Genomic DNA, 17,778 nt, shown 5'->3' with positions numbered 1-17,778 from the left:
AAGTTCAAAACCATAGTTCAGCAAGAGGGAGCAGAAAAGGAGAACTCCACATTAAAATTATATATATCAACAATTTGTTGTTATGGCTATTAATCTTAAACAGAATCACTAATCCTTTTAAAGTAAAGCAGAAATACAATGTAGCTATTTCCAGTTTAGCTTTCTCACTTTTCCTGCCACTTGTCATTTTGCTCTCATGTCAAAGCAATTATTGCATTGTTTACATTTGGATCACTTTTAATATACTTCTGATGCATCAAGTGCTACAAAAGTCTTTTTGCCTTTAACTGTGATTTTTTTATTTTAGGCTTGAAAATGAAAATATGTAAAATTTGCTGTTAGCAAAAATAGTGAAAAATTGCAACATAGAATACATTAAAATGCATTATGTACATTAAGGCTCAAATATGTATAAATGGGACTGTAGATGACTGAGTAGACAAATTCAAAAAAACTGCCCTGTTAAAGAACAAACCTTTAGCATACTTATGCTAGTATTTAAAACTATCAAGTTTATATTTTTGTGTCTCTAACAAGTGTGATTGATGTTCCATCACTGGTGAGACATAATAGCAAGCTCCATTAACAGGTTGATGGCACCGGAATTGCGTGAGGTTTCCACTCAGATTCTTGGGGATCTGACAAGTCAAAAAGATAGGTACTACCTCAACGCTTGCTTGGGGTACTGAGCTCATCCCCATCAAGACATCCTAGTGTTCCCGAGAAAGTATTCTTCCTCCTTCTGTGAAATCCAGTATTGCCTCAAACCTTTGTTTTTCTTACTTCATTTTTCTGAGCCCGAGAGGTAACGGTGTTGGATGGCGGTTGAGCCAGTCACGTGTATGCTGCCTGCAGAGAGCTGCTCCAGGCATCTATAATTTGTTTAAAATGATTGGGTGGGGAAATTCTGAAGCAATCTTGAGAGAATACGTGTTGCCTTGGAGGTAATGTACTAGTGCACTAGAGTGGTAGGTTTATTGTTCCTGGGGCTGGTGGTAAGTTGAGTATGTCATCAGGCTGCTGACTTGTATGCCTATCTGAGAAGAAAATGCATTGCTATAAGCCTGGAAAGAAAGTTATCAGATCAGTAGGAAAGAATTCCACTGCTGAAAGGTGAGCAAAGTGGAGGAGAAGACATTAGTAAATGAGCAACATGTATGGACAGGGACAACGAACGTATTCTGTAAAATGTCATACTAAAATGAAAGGGTTTAAAAATAATTTGCTGTTTGCCCCCTGCAGAATAGCTCTGTTGGAAATTTGAAGTACGTGTAGTTCATCCTAATTTAGAAGCATTGCTGGGTTTTGACTGAGAGATAAAAAAAAAAAAAAAGAAAGAAAAAACCCCCAGCATCTGAACCTTAATGTTACCTGTTTTTTGTTTGTTTGTTTACTTTGCTTTTGCTGTGAAAAAAATCAATTAAAAATAAGACGCGATCCTAATTCACAGTGGTGAAAGTGTAGGTGATGATCACATTATGTATAATTTCTGAAATGTGATTGTCCGTTTGCTGCTTCTCATCACATTGTGATGGCTATTTCCTTTAATATAAGAGAATAGTCAACAAAATTGGATTTAAAAGGTATTCTTGATATATTGTGAAGAAAGCATTGCTACTCTTGAGTAGAAGTAGTAAATTTTAGTGTTAATCTAGAGATGTTTGAGAATCTCAAATGGCTTTGGAAGATTGTATTTAGAGTTGTAATGGTTTTAACTGTGTCAGTTATTCACAACAGGTACACAGTTTTGCTCCTGTACCTGAATGTTTCATAAACAAAGCCAACATGGAATTAATTAAACATTAGATACAACAGCCTATTCTAAAACCTGGACTACTGTAATACACACAGTATACATTACTGGTTGTGAGTGGTTGCCTGTGGAAGAAAGATGGATAAGGCACTTCAATTTTCAGAGAAGCAGCAGGCTAATTCAGAGATCATTTTTTAAAGCTAGTTAGCTACCACTGGGATTCTTTGAGTACCAGTACACTCAACTATTAAATATACATTTCTTAATTAATTTTCCAGTATTATTTTTATGTGCTGAGGAATTTTGACTTGTGTTGACAACTGGTTGTAAACATTTTTCAGAAGGAAAAGTCAGTAGTGTAGGAAATCGATTCTTGGTTGTTTAAATAGTATACATTAAATGCTTGAATGGGAGTTATGAAAAGACCAGAGGTTTAAGTCTCAGAGTATTTGAAAGATCTGTCTGAGCATGTATGAATATGTTCTTATTAAAAAAATGATTTTTTTTTTTTAACCTTTCTCCAAGGTTAAAAGCAGGAATCATTGGAAACAATTGAAAATCTAATTTAAATTTTCTGGCTGATTCAGCACATTCCTTCCTAAATTTCCATTAGGAGAACTCGGTGTGCATTATAAGTCAATTTTAGAGATGTGCAAGTAGTCACTAGTTGGCACCCTGTTTCTATGCTAGTAGCCAAGCCAATAGATCCAATTAAGCCATGGTGTCATCTGTTCCATCCACAGTTCAGTGCCATTTTACAAGCTCACTAGTGAGCTGCACTGATCCGTTTGTGTTTGCAGTGCAAGAAGACTCTGGGTAACCTGGTCAGAAGCTGCAGAGAATCAGTGGTAGGTGGGGAGTTTATATTTGCATCTCCTGGTTCCTTGCCCTCTAGCAATGATGAATGAATCTACTACAGACAAAACTTTCAAAGGAAGTATGGCAAAACAAAATAGTTTAGCACCGACTATGTTTTGGGTACTTTCTTTCTCATTTTTTTAACCCTCACTTTGCATATTGATACCGGTGAACAGATATGAGTGGACAGTTACAAGCAGTCAGGGTGGTTTTTTGTTTCTTGTTTACCTGAACAACTCCTTGCAGTGCAAACTCTGGTTTAAATTGCAATTTTTTGACTATAGTCTAAGTTTGACCTTTAAGTAAGGGCTAAATTACAGTTAAATCACTTACTAGCCATAATCTGCCTTTTGAATATGTAATCCCAAAGTAACTGTGAAGCAGATGATCTAGCCAAGGAATCCTACTTCCTATGTCCCCGTTCTGAGACAGATTTGTTCTGACCATTCCCCTTCCTCTCCTCGCTGAAAAGACAAAAACAATGTAGTGATTTGCCTAGATTTGATCTAGAACTAGTAGAATGGCTGTAGAATTGAAAGTATGAATGAAACATGGAGGCCTTTAGCATAGAGAAAGCAACATATTTACTCCAAATAAATAGCTCTTGTTGGAATTATCAAATTATATTAAAGTTCTTTTCATTGCACTTTGTCTTTTAGCAGAACTGTTTGTTGTATCATATGAAAGAATAGGTGTGTTTTCAGCTAAAATATTTTCTACTTTGTTTCAAATTTAAGCTATGTGCTCCATTTTATCTTTGTTGTTAGAAGGTTCTAGGATAAGAAGAAATCAACTTGGGTATTTTGAAAAGTGTTGCAGTTACATGTCCAGTTAGACTGATTATGTGGTTGGGTGATTGCACAAAAAGCAGGCTTGTTTTGCAGCATGGCAATGCTGTATATGAATAAAGAATGCTTTTTTTTTTTTTTTCAGATGAGGTTTTTGACTGAATTCAAATAATACATTTGGCATTGAGATTTCAGTTGTACAGTATACATATGGAGAATTCCATATTCTGAAATGACAGGGTTTTTTCTTCATTTAAAAGAGGACATCTCTATCTTCACTTATCTTAAAACATTTTAATAACTGAGACTAGCAATTATGTTTTATAGGATTTGATTTTTGTGCTAAGGCCTTATCAAAAGCTTTTAATAAGGTGCTTTCTGCTGAGTTAATGATATGTTTTAGATGGCATTTCTTATACCTATCTTCAATAGACATATTCAGACAGTGTGATTGTAATAATCAAGTTTCAATCAAACATATTTAGTATGACAAATATTGCACGAGATTGTAATGCAGGTATTCGTGCTCTTGATAAAGGGCTTAATTTGACTCCTAGTAGAGATGGAGAACCTCTGTTGATTTTTATATCAGAATGCAAAATTGCTCTTATTTGTCATGTGTGAGGGAAATTGCTTCTTAATTAAAACTAAATAAAACATTCACACCAAGGTTTTATGCAGTAATACAAAAAGTATCACGTTGTGTCGCAAATGTGTTCTCATACAGGTCTGTAAAGGTCTGGTTAGCAATTATTCTTAACAAACTAAAACACTTTTTAAACAGCTGCTTAAAACATCATTTGCTTGTATACTTCCTGGAATGTTTGTAGATTTACTGTACCCTAAAGCTTACCTGTTGTTTTTCCCTCTCCCAAAGCAAATATCAAAGAAATATTTGAACAAACTATTATTCATCATCATATCCCCTTCAACTGGGACTGTGAGTTTATTCGACTGCATTTTGGACATAACAGGAAGAAGCATCTTAACTATGCTGAGTTCACTCAGTTTCTTGAGGTCAGTTATTAACCTTCTTCTAAAGTAGAACTGAAATTCATTTTCACTTCTAGTAATATACTAATGCTGTTATAAATTTTGAACTTACTCTGGTAGTGATAATCATTATCTGATGCTAATCCTGACAGTTATGATGAACTGTTATTTCTCCATACCAGTTCTGTAAGCAGTGTGTACTCATTGTGGTTTAACTTGAATGCCATCCTATAAAAGAATGGGACTAAATACACTGTCTATGAAATTAACCATTTTACTGATTGTTGTTCAACTGGATTGAGGGCCTACTTTTTCTGTCATAGGAATTTAATAGCAAAACTAACCTCTAGCAGAGAAAGATTGCATCCTTAATATAACCAGTTATTATTAACCATAAAACCTCCCATATAGATGTTTTAGCTTCTTTAACATCTCTTCTGGTTTTATAAACATTATCCTGATACTTACACTTTTTTTCTCTCAGTGGCATGCATAGCTTGCCCTTTTCTTATTGTCTGTCAGAACATGGTTATTATTTTATCTGCTTCTAGAGGTCTGGATGATAGCTGAATGTGCTTTATTGTTTGACACACATATTGGGAACTTAGTCTTAAATGCAGCCAGCTTCATATGAGGCAAATCTGCTTTCCTGAGATGCTGCTGAAGCACTGTCTAGGGATCAGGCTTTAGAGGATCTCAGTCCTGGAACTGGAGTTTGCTAAGCCAAAAAGTTAAAAACATGTTATGAATTGAATATTACACTAGAAGGAAGTAAAGGGAAGACATCAGTTACAAAGGATGGAGGAAGAGGGTAGTAAGAGAAATGTACCTTATAATTCATGAGAACGGAGTTCACAGAATTGTAGGTAATTGCACAGAATTTCATAAATTAACATGCAGTGATCACCCTATGTTTATTTATATTTTTCTGTCTAGTAGACCTGAAGAAAAATAGATTATGCACTTCTAGAACTGGTCTTTAGAACAAAGTAATTTTGGACATACTGTCTTAAAAGTAGGCAGTGATAGAAGCACTTTGATATCATCTGTAATTATTGTCCAGGATAACATTAAATCTAGAGCAAATTCTAGAAAAACATGTCAAACTAGATAGGATCTGAAGTCTGTATTGTAAATTGAGATACTAGAGTTTGACACAGTCTTTCAAGGCTGCAGTATAACTTGATGTTATTACTTTAAAGGAGTAAACAGTGGCCAGCAATTGGTACTGCATATTTTAAGTGATATGACATGATTTTGGGACACTAGTGCAGAAAAAAAATCAGATTGCTAGTGAGAAGAATCTTTATGCTGGGAACCCAGAGCAAAGTGATATTTTTATTTTTTCCAAGATACTGCCATATAAGATACAGTAACCTCCTACTGTCTTCATATAATAAAACCCCTCAGCAGGGAAGGGTAGTATAGACTGTGGTAATTTCAATATGTACACAAGTTGGATATTGTTGTCCCTCCTTTTACATCAGGTTGTTTTTCTTATTTGATCTAGTAGCACCTTTGGGCTTTGGGACTTGGATTAGAGCAGGCTTGTTGCACCGTGATCTAGAAAACCTTGATCTTGAGGTTATAAGACTAGAGAAATTACTGTAAAGGTGATACAAGCTAGATAGTTTGCCCTCTTCTTATTGTCTGTCAGAACATGGTTATTATTTTATCTGCTTCTAGAGGTCTGGATGATAGCTGAATGTGCTTTATTGTTTGCTTGAATAGAAGGAAACAACTTTTTCTGGACATAGAATTTACAACCATCATTATTATCTTGAGGTTAGGTTACTGCAGTGTGCTTTATGTGAAGGTTTTTACAGGTTGTATAAGAGTTTTGAATTGCCTGAAATGAGTGACCGTTTCTGAAATTATGGGAGGTAGCTGTTGGTGGCCATCTAAATCTATATTATATAATTTTCCACTGTCCTGTTTATTTTCAGGTACTTTTCAATGAGTCTAATAGCTCAGTCATATTTCATCTTGTATGTGTAAGGTATCAGCTCACTTTTAGCCTTTAAGATCAATATCCAAAGTTTCTCTAGCAGTTAAGTATTTAATAAAGGAATTGGTAGCACACAGGACACGGCTATGTGAAGCTTATTTCTCAAATCATTTGTGAAAGTGCATGTTTCATTACAGTTGAATTGAGGCTTTTCTTTGACAAAGGAATGAATCCGTGGATAAAATCAGTCTGAAGGCTTCTTGTTTTGGTTGAGCTGGTCTTTACGGTTGTGCTGTGTTCTACATGCACGCATGTGTTGAGGCATGTGTTGAGGCATGCTGTAGTGACAGTTCTGGGAACAGAGAGTTACAGAATTTGCGTCTAATCGCTATTTCTGACTATTCGTTCTAGGAGCTGCAGTCAGAACATGCAAGACAAGCCTTTGCATTGAAGGACAAAAATAAAAGTGGTATGATAACTGGGCTGGACTTCAATGACATCATGGTTACCCTTCGGTCACATATGCTAACTCCATTTGTGGAAGAAAATTTAGTTTCAGTAAGTGTAAAGAAAAGTGCCTTGAATCCAACGTTTAATAGCTGTACTGTTTTAAGATGCTGCTGCTTCTCTCCCACTTTTTCTTCTCCTACCTGTTTATCACCGCCTTGGTGCTAGAGATTATCACCTTCCTAACAGAGTGGGCAGGGTGAAACATGGCAGCACTCCTTGGCTGCAGTGGTGGAAAAGTTTGGCAGTCTGGTTTACATGCTTCAAGTGCCATTGGAAACAGTTTCAGTTAGTCTACTGTACTTTCCACTAAACCAGGGCAAACTGGACTTGGCACAGAAAGAACATTCATTTAGGAAAAAAGCATGTCATTTTTATATTTGAATATATGACAGTTCTCAAAAGGTGAAGACTGCTTACAGTTTTGTCCTTTTATATACTTTTACATTCTTTTATTTTTCATATCAGAATTTGGAAAATCAGCACGTAGATTGTAGAGGTAATATGGTCACAGCAGTCTTCTGGCAAGGTCTGTAGGTGAAGTAATGACATAAAAGTTATAAGCTAAAAGTATATAGTATAAAAAGTATATAGGAATGAAAGTTATATAAACTATAAAGTAATACCTTTTATCGTATTATTTTACCTATAAGTCTTGCCTTGCCTAACTAATAAGGCATACTGTCTTCTGTAAAATTTGGAGTATCTACCAACTTTAAACTTCGAAAGAAATGGTCACTACTGTATGTGATGCAAGAAGTCAGTGCCTTTATCTAAAGTAGCATTCATATGCATTTCTCGATTAGAAATAGAATATTAGAAAAATACTCAGTGACACATTTAGTATGTATGTCAGATAAATTGAATAGTATTCTACTTATATTGTTATTTCCTGATTGTTTCCTGATGTTCATTTTTTGCAAAAACTATTATCCTGTCTAATAATTCTCCCCTCATGTTTCTGTTAAAAATATCTTAAAATTACAGGAATAGAAAGATATCTTTAATTCTTTCCTTATTTGCCCAAAGCAATGTTTCTGTAATTTGTAATAAGATGTTGTTAAAGGGCTTAAGACACTTAACTGCATTCGTTTAATTTTTAAAGGTAGCTGGTGGAACTGTTGCACATCAGGTCAGCTTCTCCTTTTTCAATGCATTTAATGCCCTTTTGAATAACATGGATCTTGTTAGGAAGATATACAGTAATATAGCAGGTACAAGAAAAGATGTTGAAGTCACAAAAGGTAAAGTATATTTCCTACATTTTATTAATCTTCTAGTTATGTCCAATTTGTAATCTGGTATTGCATATGGGCTAAGGCAAGTCAGAAGCTGCAATAGTATACAAGGTTAGCGCTACTGTGAAAGTGTTTAAAGAGTGATTTTCATCCTCACAGGTTAGTAATGATTTTCAGCTAGCTCGTTAAGGAGAGGAATTGGGATTCTGGCAGGAGCTGTGTTGGGCTTACTAGTTTGAATAGATAACTGCAAGTCAGTATATTATTGAGGATTTTACCACTCCTTGAAAGGGGTGCATAGGTGCTTAGAGGTAGAAAGTACCTAGGAAATGTGATAGAATGGATTAAGTTTAAAAATTCATCATTAGTAATCTCCATGTTGTTTTACCTCCAGTTACTTTATCCATGATTAAATCTTTTTTAGAAAAACTGTAATAATTTATAATTTCTTAGTACTTACTTGCTGAAGTGGTTTTATATATAGTTTTTGTCTGTTAGTACATAGCTAATCCCTGTTCATATGAAAGGTTGTCATATTTCAGTCTTGCCACAGGCATGAGTGGACTGCTTTTGTAGTCATTTTATGACAGATTTTATCACCGATTTTATTACCTATATTGGATGGGACCAGCCAAGCCTATATGTGGTAAAAAGCATGCCAAGGTCTTTTTTTTTTGTTTCTTTTTTCTTTGGTTTATGTCCATATGCTCTGCATACGTTTCATCCCTAAAGAAAAGCATAAAATGCCTGTCGTCATCCTCCAAATTGTGCTAACAAATTGCCTCGATACAGAAATGCACCTTGCTTGGATTTGTGTTGTGAAAAAAAGCTACTGTGTTTTCACTGCACAGAATTGATTACTGTAGCTTGCCAATTGTGTCATGAACATGTTGTGTAATTTGGCTAGATGAATACCTAAGCTTGGGGGCATTCAGAGCTAGCAGAGAAAGAAATCTGGACGTGATGGCAATAGATGAGTCAGTTGCCCTTAAAGCTGTGAGTAACGGACCATTATTCTGTGCTGTTCTGTTTTGCAGAACTTCAGAAACACGAAGCACAAATTATGGGTGTGCTTTTATTAAGCTTGCCAATATGAGGGGTTTTGTTGACTTTGATGAATTCTTACCGAAAATCAAAGCTGTGGAGTCAGACTTCTCTGTGTTGAAAAGGCCTGTTTTAAGATAGCTGTTCTCCTACAGATATATTTTCCCTTTGTATTATGGGTTTTGCTTCTTGGTGATAGATTTCATTTTTATGATACTAAAGTTATTTGTGAGTATTTAAAGAGGAAATTTCACAAATAACACAATTGCTTTATTTCTCTTTCCCTTTTAAATCCAGAGGAATTTACCCACTCTGCAATCCGATTTGGACAAGTTACACCACTGGAAATAGATATTCTCTACCAACTTGCAGATTTATACAGTGTTACTGGGTAACATAATAATTAATTTTGTACTTTAAAAATCGTCACTGTACTGGGTTTTTTTGTTGTTGTTGTGTGAAAACTACTCATTTTCATCTTAATTTTAAAAAGTTGTGTATTCCATTGTATTTTGTTATGGCAACTTATTCAATGTAAACTGACTTTGGTGTATGCATGGTATTTGTAAGTGAATAGTGTATATCAAGCACAATTATTATTTTTCATATTATAGGTATAAATATAAACAGCAAAATACATTACAGCAGTCCCAAATGGCTACAATAGACTCATATTATTGATTTTAAGTCTTGATGTTTTTCATCAGTCTTTAACACATGTGAAATCTTAGGTAGGAATACCTAGAAATAATTTAACTTGTGTATTATATCCCTTATTGCTGGTAATCAAGAACTTGCTTCTGAATAATCCAAGCTCCCTTTATCTCCACTTGTGAGCTACAAGAAGAGAATGCCCTTCTAAATCCAAGGATTCTTTATTGCAGTGTAGCAGGCTTCTTAGATGTGCATTCAATTACGACAGGCATTTTTTTTCAAACTCAGGATATATTCTGTGGTGTGTGGTCGGGAATACTATATTGAATATGATTGATGTTTTATCTAACAGTAGTTTGCTTTTCTCTGCCTTGTGTAAAGGCGCTTAACTTTGGCAGATATTGAGAGAATAGCACCACTGGCTGAAGGTGCGTTACCTTACAACTTGGCAGAACTCCAGAGGCAGGTAGGTAAAAGTGATATACATACAATGAAATTGTTGAAGTTAGCTGAATGTTTACATGTACTTGCATATGAAAAATAAGAATAATACACTTTAAACAGATTCCTAACAAGGGAAACATCTTATGTGTATTGCTATAAGGACAGAAGTGGGGCAGACTACTGAGTATGTGTCTAAACAAGATACTAGATGTTACATTGAAGTTACACATGCCTGTTAAGATACGAGCATGTAGAGATTCCTTACTGTGAATACATTTGTTCACTCCTGAAAAGGCCTTTCATTTCACTAAGTAATCTAACTCTGTAACTGTAAAATTATGTTGAGATAGTAAAAAATATGAGTATTAAATGCAAGGCTTGTAAATGTGTTCTTTTTTTTAAAATTGGATGAAATGATGGGCTTAACCGTTGAGCTAAAATGAACATTGAATTTTACTGTACTTGTTGGTTATCTGACCTAGACAGTAGAAGGGGGATTCAGATTTATTGGGACTGATGAAATGGGTAGAATTAGAAGATGAAAAATCTTAACCCTCTATTTCACCAGACCTTTATTTTCATGTTTGTTAGCTTTGTTTTTATCATAGTTTCCGTATCAAATTTATACATGTATAGTACAGCATAAGAGTCTCAGACTGTGCAGTAGGATTTTGAGTATAAATTGTTTCTTACTTTGATGGCTCTTTTTACAATTGTAAGAACTGAAGATTTAGGATCAAACATTATTAGTTTACATTTGGACTTTCCACCACAGTTACTGGGTACTATACCGCACACTTTCAGGAGTACAGCTTGCAAGCTCGTGTTAAAAATAAATCCAGATTTTGGGGGCTTATCTTCACTATATTTTTGGTTCAACCTGTGAGAGGTTTTCTTTTGCAAATGGATCTGTTGAATGCTAGTTAAGTTGTGAGTTAAATTTTACCTTCTAAGGTTGAACCTAAAGTACTGCTGATGCTGAAGTTCCTTCCCATTCCATTCCATTCCGTATATATTCTAGGGAGATCCATTTTCTGGAGCATTTTGCAGGTGACTGCTCTCATGAGAGTAGTTCAGGGGGAATTAACTCCACTATTAATAATATATATACAAAATAATACACTCAAGAAAATCTTTGAAACAGCTACACAGCAGATTCAAAAGGGAGACATACAAACATGGTGAATTACGTTGCTGCATTATCACAAAATACCTAGGCTGGTTGGATGTTGGTGTTTATTCTGCAAAACAGAAAAAAAATAGGACCTGGTCTTAAAAGTTTCTGATGCGCAATCTTTTATTTATTTTTTCTGTTAGTACTTCATGAGAAATTGTAGTTACACACAGAGCTGTACATTCTCAAGTAAGCTTTTCAAGAGAATAAAATAGTGCTCATCTGAACCAGCACATTTTGCTCCAAGGATGTCTCCACATTCCCTTTCCCTCTTTAATATACAAAGGGAAGTAGCATATCTAATTCTTAAGTTCTTGTATGGTTCTTTTGTATGAGAATCATAGTTCTGACTAAATACATCTTTGTGTACTCAGTAGACAAATATAATTTTTCATACTGAAGGTTCCTGTTTTCTTACAATGTCTTAACAACTCCAATTCTCTCTCTTTCAATCTGCGTTAAAAGTTTATGGGGTACCTATCAAAATATCCAAGGGCTCTGACTCCCGAGTGGGCATCACCAGTCTTGGGCTGGGTTCTGCTCCCAGCTGCCCACACCTCACTTGGTGCACAGACAGCTGAGCTTCTTACAAATCAGCTGCTGAACGGCCACGTCTTGCAGCTCAGCGTTCCTGGGAATCTGACACTGGTCATGAGTTGTGTTAAAATGCTGCTCCTGAATTGCAGGGATGCAACAACTGATTCCCAAGTAGCTCAGTCATCTAGGCTGTTGGGGCAGGAGGCCATGCAGCTGGCAGCAGTACCTATGTCAGCCATTCTAAGCTACAGTCTCCCATGAAGTGAAATTCAGATTCTCTGCCCTGGTGATGCCAGTGACAGATAGTGCTGCTGCAGGGTAGTCTGAGATAAAGTGGCAGTGCTGGGATAAAATCACTTGTGCCTTGTTCACCACGTGAATGTCCCATATTTCCCAGTGGCTGGGTGTCCCAGGTGTCTGTCTGAAATCAAAAGCTTGTGTTTGTAAAGCCTTTTATTTCTCAGCTCACTTTTTACACATATTGCAAAGAAATTCCTTTAAGCAGTTATATCCACTACAAAATCTAGGATATGTATAAGTGATACAAGTATGTACAAGGAAAACCATGAATTAGTTCAACTGCTATGGTTGAAAAATTGTCCTATACAGAATATAGCAAGTCTTCCATATGTGAGGCTTTGAGTGTATTTTGGTTAGTGTTATTACAGGTGGATTTGATCATTCAGTTCTCTTTCAAAAAAATTGGTCTGAAATGCGGTGTCTGGTCTGTTTTTAATGTTACCACTCTGTTGTTCTCAGGCAATTAGACAGATCTGAGACAATGAATTAGGTGTCCAAAACCCAGTCAGTGGTAACAGTCTTCCTATGGATTCCTGAAGACATGGACAATGGAATGGATTGATGCAGAAATGTGTATACAACTTTTATTCAGACTAACGAGAAATATTTTTGATGAAGTTTTGTAATTACATTCCTAACTGCCAACTTTGTTGATAATTGGTGTCTTTGTGGCACTCACCTTTCTGAGCAGACAAAATACTAATTTGTTTATGTTACACTTCAGAATTAACGTTGTAGCTTGGCACTGTTACAAAATGAGCTCAATAATAAAATTTTCACTTATCACTAGAACAGAATATACTCTTTTCACGCTCATAATACGTTATATTTTCATCCTATTCTATGCTCTGCGTTAAGAGAGGACAGCAGAAAGCAAAGTACGTTCATTTTCTTTGTTTTATAAGGAACAGTCTTTTACTCGACCATATCCTAAGTGAACCTTACATTAACTTATTTAACTATCTTGATAAAATGAAAGCTATCCCCTTTGTGCAAGAGAGAATATCATTCCAGTGAGGTCCAGCTGTCTCTGGAAAATGAAAACAAGTCTGTAATCACTTTTATGTGACTTCAAAATTCCTTCTTAAAGGAAAATCTAAATTTTTACATAAACTCGCTCTATCTTTGTAGATTTGGTAGAAATGGAAATTAGCCTCCTTTCAACCATGTTTACTTTATTGTCAATTTTTTCATTGTGTAAGATTTTCTTAAAGCCTAGCAGCTGAATATCCTATGGGGATGACAGCTACAGTAATTTTCTGTTTATAAATATTCATGATTTGAAAGCCATAGCATTAATTACATTCATTTACATATCCATCTGAACACACAAGTAAACAGCAAACTTTGTGGACACTTATTTAATAATATAAAAGTGCCATTTCCTTCACAAAGAACTTGATTTTTAACATCCAGTGATGTATTCATTAAGATTAATGTCTGAATGTAATGATTGGATTTTGAAGAGAATTCTGTGAAGCTTAGAAGAAAAAGAATAACCTTAAAACAGCTAAAAGGAAGCAGGTGTGTTAAAACTAGGAGAAAATTTTTGTGGAATGAAGAACCAGTCCTGTTTCTAAGCCTTATTGGGGTATTATTATTGCATGTGTCTTTTATTTACATGGATCAAAAGAAATATCTCTATATTTTAGAATTTTTTTTTTGTGGTTATTTTGGTTTTATTGTGGGGGTTTTTTTGCTGTTGTTGTTTGGTTGGTTTTTTGGGGTTTTTTTGTGGATTTTTTTTAGATTGGGAAAATTTAGTGCTTTGAGACTAGTGAGGACATTTTTTTTTTGTGGTTATTTTGGTTTTATTGTGGGGTTTTTTTTGCTGTTGTTGTTTGGTTGGTTTTTTGGGGTTTTTTTGTGGATTTTTTTTAGATTGGGAAAATTTAGTGCTTTGAGACTAGTGAGGACATTCTTTAGATTTATTGCTTCCTTTTGCTTGTAGAGGCAATATGTTTGATTTATGTTTTTTTGTGCTGGTCCACGTCTGCAGTTTGAAATTTTGGTGCTACCCAGAATTTCTCTGTTAAGCTATGTTGTTGGGGGAGGAAAAATTGTATAAAATATAATTCCTGGGGTTTTTTACAGGTAATGATCCCATCTCAATCTCATAGGCTTTTGTCCTGCGTTGTGTACATACAGTGTAACATTATGCAATAAAGGCAGATTTGGCACAGCCAGTGTAATACCAGTCGAAACAGAGTAGCTTATGCTGAGGCATGTGCTGTCTTTCTGTGGATATTCCACTTTCCAGAGCTTCGATAAGCCGAACGTAACTTAATTAAGTAGCCTTGGTGAGTTGGGTGTGAAATGCACGTGTGATAATCTTCATGGCGAGTTCACAATGTGCATCAGAGCAAAGCCTCCGGTAGCAGTCTGAGGTCTGTGTACATTCCAGCTGTGCTGTCAGGAGCACATCTGCTAATGGCACAGGGTGCTCTTAAGAAGAACAGATTTGTGCTTGGGAGATGGGCTTTAGTATCTGCTTTAATATGGACTTTAACAGTTAATAATCTTGGCCACTTATATAACCCAGACAAGTCATACTGCATAATGTAAATTCTTCTCTAATCCCCTTATTTGTGTTTGGAAGAAAATTTGGCCCATCTTGCAGACTTTATAGTGCAAGTTTGTGAACACTTGCATCTTGTTTATCAGTTACCTTGTTTCTAATAACCACCTAATAATATAATTATGAATCTCTGCAAATATTTTGTGTGCAGACTTGTATTTATTTAAAACACTAATACATTTAGAGTAGCGGATGTGATTAAAGTGAGAGGTCATCATAACTGCAAATTATCAACTGCCTAAAAATGTCTTGTGGAGAATACTTCAGGAAATAATTGACTTTTTTCTTGTTTTGAAGACATGAAATGTCATGTTTATGCTATGTATTAATATGTATATAATCTTAAAATAGTGCTAATAGATGCTGTCTGTGAGACAGTGAATTCCTTTGGAGACACTGAATTTTATGAAACCCAAAAGTGGGTTCCATGCCTTACAAATTCAAAGGCAACAGAATGGAAAGTAGCAAAATTTATTTGAGTTTCTGTCTAATTTTTCTTGACCGTAATTGTTTCAGTTATACTAGGAATATGTAACAACAGTATTTTCTGAAACGAGTATTTGAAACATGTACTTCATTCATTAGGTGTAATGGAAGTTACACAGTAATTTTTTTTTCTCTCCACAGCATAAACTACCAGTTTTTATCCGATTCTTTCTGTAATGTTATAAAAGCCAATTCACAGGCATCTTTGTTTTCCCATGCAGATTTTCAAGTAATTTTTTTTTTCTTTTCTTTTCCTCACACAGCAATCTTTTGGAGAGTTAGGCAGGCCTGTCTGGCTCCAGGTAGCTGAGTCAGCTTACAGGTTCACTTTGGGCTCGATTGCTGGAGGTGAGTGATATTTCTGGTTTCTGTTTTCAAGTTTGGGTTAGTTTAACACTTTCTTGATAGACTACTTGGTCTTATCTAACGTGCATTTCTTGGTTATACACGTGAAGAACTGGAGAGTGGAACTGCTTTTGGTTGTGCCATTCCCTTTCTTCCCATACCACTTCTGTTCTAGTATCCCTTCATCCCTTCACAGTCCTCCAAAACTCTACTCCAGTAACAAATGTCCTTACTGTTAATTCAGATTGCTTCTTTTTCTGATAGGTTTTCTTTGTTCTACCTACCTTGTTTTACGTAATAGTGTAATCTATTATCCATGAGACTTTTTCCAGTATTGTTCTTTCTTACTTGCGGCATATCAGAGATCTTACCAACTTACATATTCTTCGTGTTTAAATAAATGTTGTAGAAAATCATCATAAGAGTTATGTACTACACCAACAAGGATGTTGCAGAAATAATACTTCAAATGCTTTCTTACAGCTGTTGGCGCTACTGCGGTGTATCCCATAGACCTGGTGAAAACTCGTATGCAGAATCAACGCACCACTGGTTCAGTTGTAGGAGAGTTGATGTATAAAAACAGCTTTGACTGCTTTAAAAAGGTGTTGCGTTTTGAAGGCTTTTTTGGTCTTTACAGAGGTAGGTGAATAAAACATCTCAAGTTGGGGGATTTTCTGACTTTTTATTTTAATACCTCAACAGTTAATTTCTTATGGGAAAAACAGGAAACTGACATAATGTACAATTTTGCTTCTATTTCATAGAGCTGAATATTTATCTTACCTTGAGCACTGTTCATCATTAACAATTGCTGGGAAAAACTGGGGGTTTTTTTGGGTTTTTTTGTTACTGTTTTGCTCCTTGCTGCATAGGTTGTTTAAAGTGCTAATTTCTGGGGTGTAAGTGTTGTGGATGTGATTGTTGTCTCTCAAACTAAGGGTTGTAACTTTTGGCCAGGGGCAAACAGCAGGAGCAGATTAGCATCTGAGGAATAAAGATCCATTTTATTGCAAATATTTTTTTGTTAAGAGATGAAAGGCAGTAATTTTGAAATGTGCCTGTTAAACTGGATGATAGATCTTATCCCTTATGCTTTTGCAGGTAGTGGGACTTGTTTTATGATTTTATGCTGTGAACAAGAAATTGCATCCTGCTGTTGTATTATGTTGCTTTATTTTACTTTAAAATATCCACAGTGGGACTCGTAAAAGTTGTCATTTAAAAAAAGGAAAAAATCTTTCTCTAAAATACAGGTAAAAAATTCAAAGCAACTTTTAATCAGTTTTATCAGTTGGATAGAAAGCTATCTTATATCTTGTTTTAGCTTTGGATAAGGTCCTGAAAGAGTTTTTATCCCATCAGTAAGGTGACTTACATAGAGCGTACATGCTAGCCAGTCCGCTGAAATTGCTATTTAGTTGAAGTCTCTATTTTTAATTGTAATTTCACATAACTTAATGAAGTGTACAATTTTCATAAGGATCAGTAAGGTATTTATTAATTGGCACCTTTTTTTTTTCAGTTGGAGCAAGTTACTCACTTCTGTAATGGTCACAGCCTGTTTTTCTGATTTGCAGTGTGTTCTGTTGATAAAGGCATCGGGCAGTGTCCTTTTAAGGACAGTATCTGAGGAGTTTTGCATGTGGTAGCCTATGGATATTGGCTAAAGAGGTTTTTTGTAGTCTTAGAGGATTTTGCTGTGCAAGTGAGTAGAGGGAGGAATATGTCAGTGAAAATGTTAATAACACAGCTGCAATCTCTGTAAATTAGATCTTACTAGTGAATTGGTTTCCTTTTTTGTTGCTAAATCTTCACAAAAGCAAATACTCCTTGAGTTACATTTATGACACTATTTCTACGGTGCTGTTCTACAGTACAGTTTTCTTTCTCTCACTGCCTCCCTCACCCAAACATTTTTTTGCACAATAGCTTCTAAAACTGATCACTTGTTATTTTTATTTTTGTTTTCTAACCTTTTCAAACACTTTGAAATCAAGGTTGATTCATTGATGGGTTAAAAGCAATGCTTTACACTTGAGGAAGAATGTGCTTGTTTGAAAGAATGTCAGGTTGTTAAACTTTTTAATAGTCTGTTTAATAATTGTCTTTAAGATTTTTGAGCATAAGA

The 17,778-nt window shown here is 35.3% G+C and overlaps 1 protein-coding gene across 1 annotated transcript in view; it reads left to right on the top strand.

Moving 5' to 3' along the window:
• Positions 1-17,778, top strand: part of SLC25A12 (solute carrier family 25 (aspartate/glutamate carrier), member 12) — a 49,586-nt gene that overhangs the window by 15,399 nt on the left and 16,409 nt on the right. The window contains exons 4-10 of the mRNA XM_014954311.1: positions 4,277-4,416; positions 6,752-6,898; positions 7,953-8,091; positions 9,427-9,520; positions 10,165-10,249; positions 15,566-15,650; positions 16,131-16,289. Of these exons, the coding sequence (XP_014809797.1) occupies positions 4,277-4,416; positions 6,752-6,898; positions 7,953-8,091; positions 9,427-9,520; positions 10,165-10,249; positions 15,566-15,650; positions 16,131-16,289 (849 nt within the window). The remainder of the gene's footprint in view (positions 1-4,276; positions 4,417-6,751; positions 6,899-7,952; positions 8,092-9,426; positions 9,521-10,164; positions 10,250-15,565; positions 15,651-16,130; positions 16,290-17,778) is intronic.

The sequence above is a fragment of the Calidris pugnax genome, unplaced genomic scaffold, assembly GCF_001431845.1.
Source record: "Calidris pugnax isolate Ruff unplaced genomic scaffold, ASM143184v1 scaffold103, whole genome shotgun sequence".
Taxonomy (NCBI): Eukaryota; Metazoa; Chordata; class Aves; order Charadriiformes; family Scolopacidae; genus Calidris; species Calidris pugnax.
This window is presented reverse-complemented; position numbering and strand designations above follow the sequence as displayed.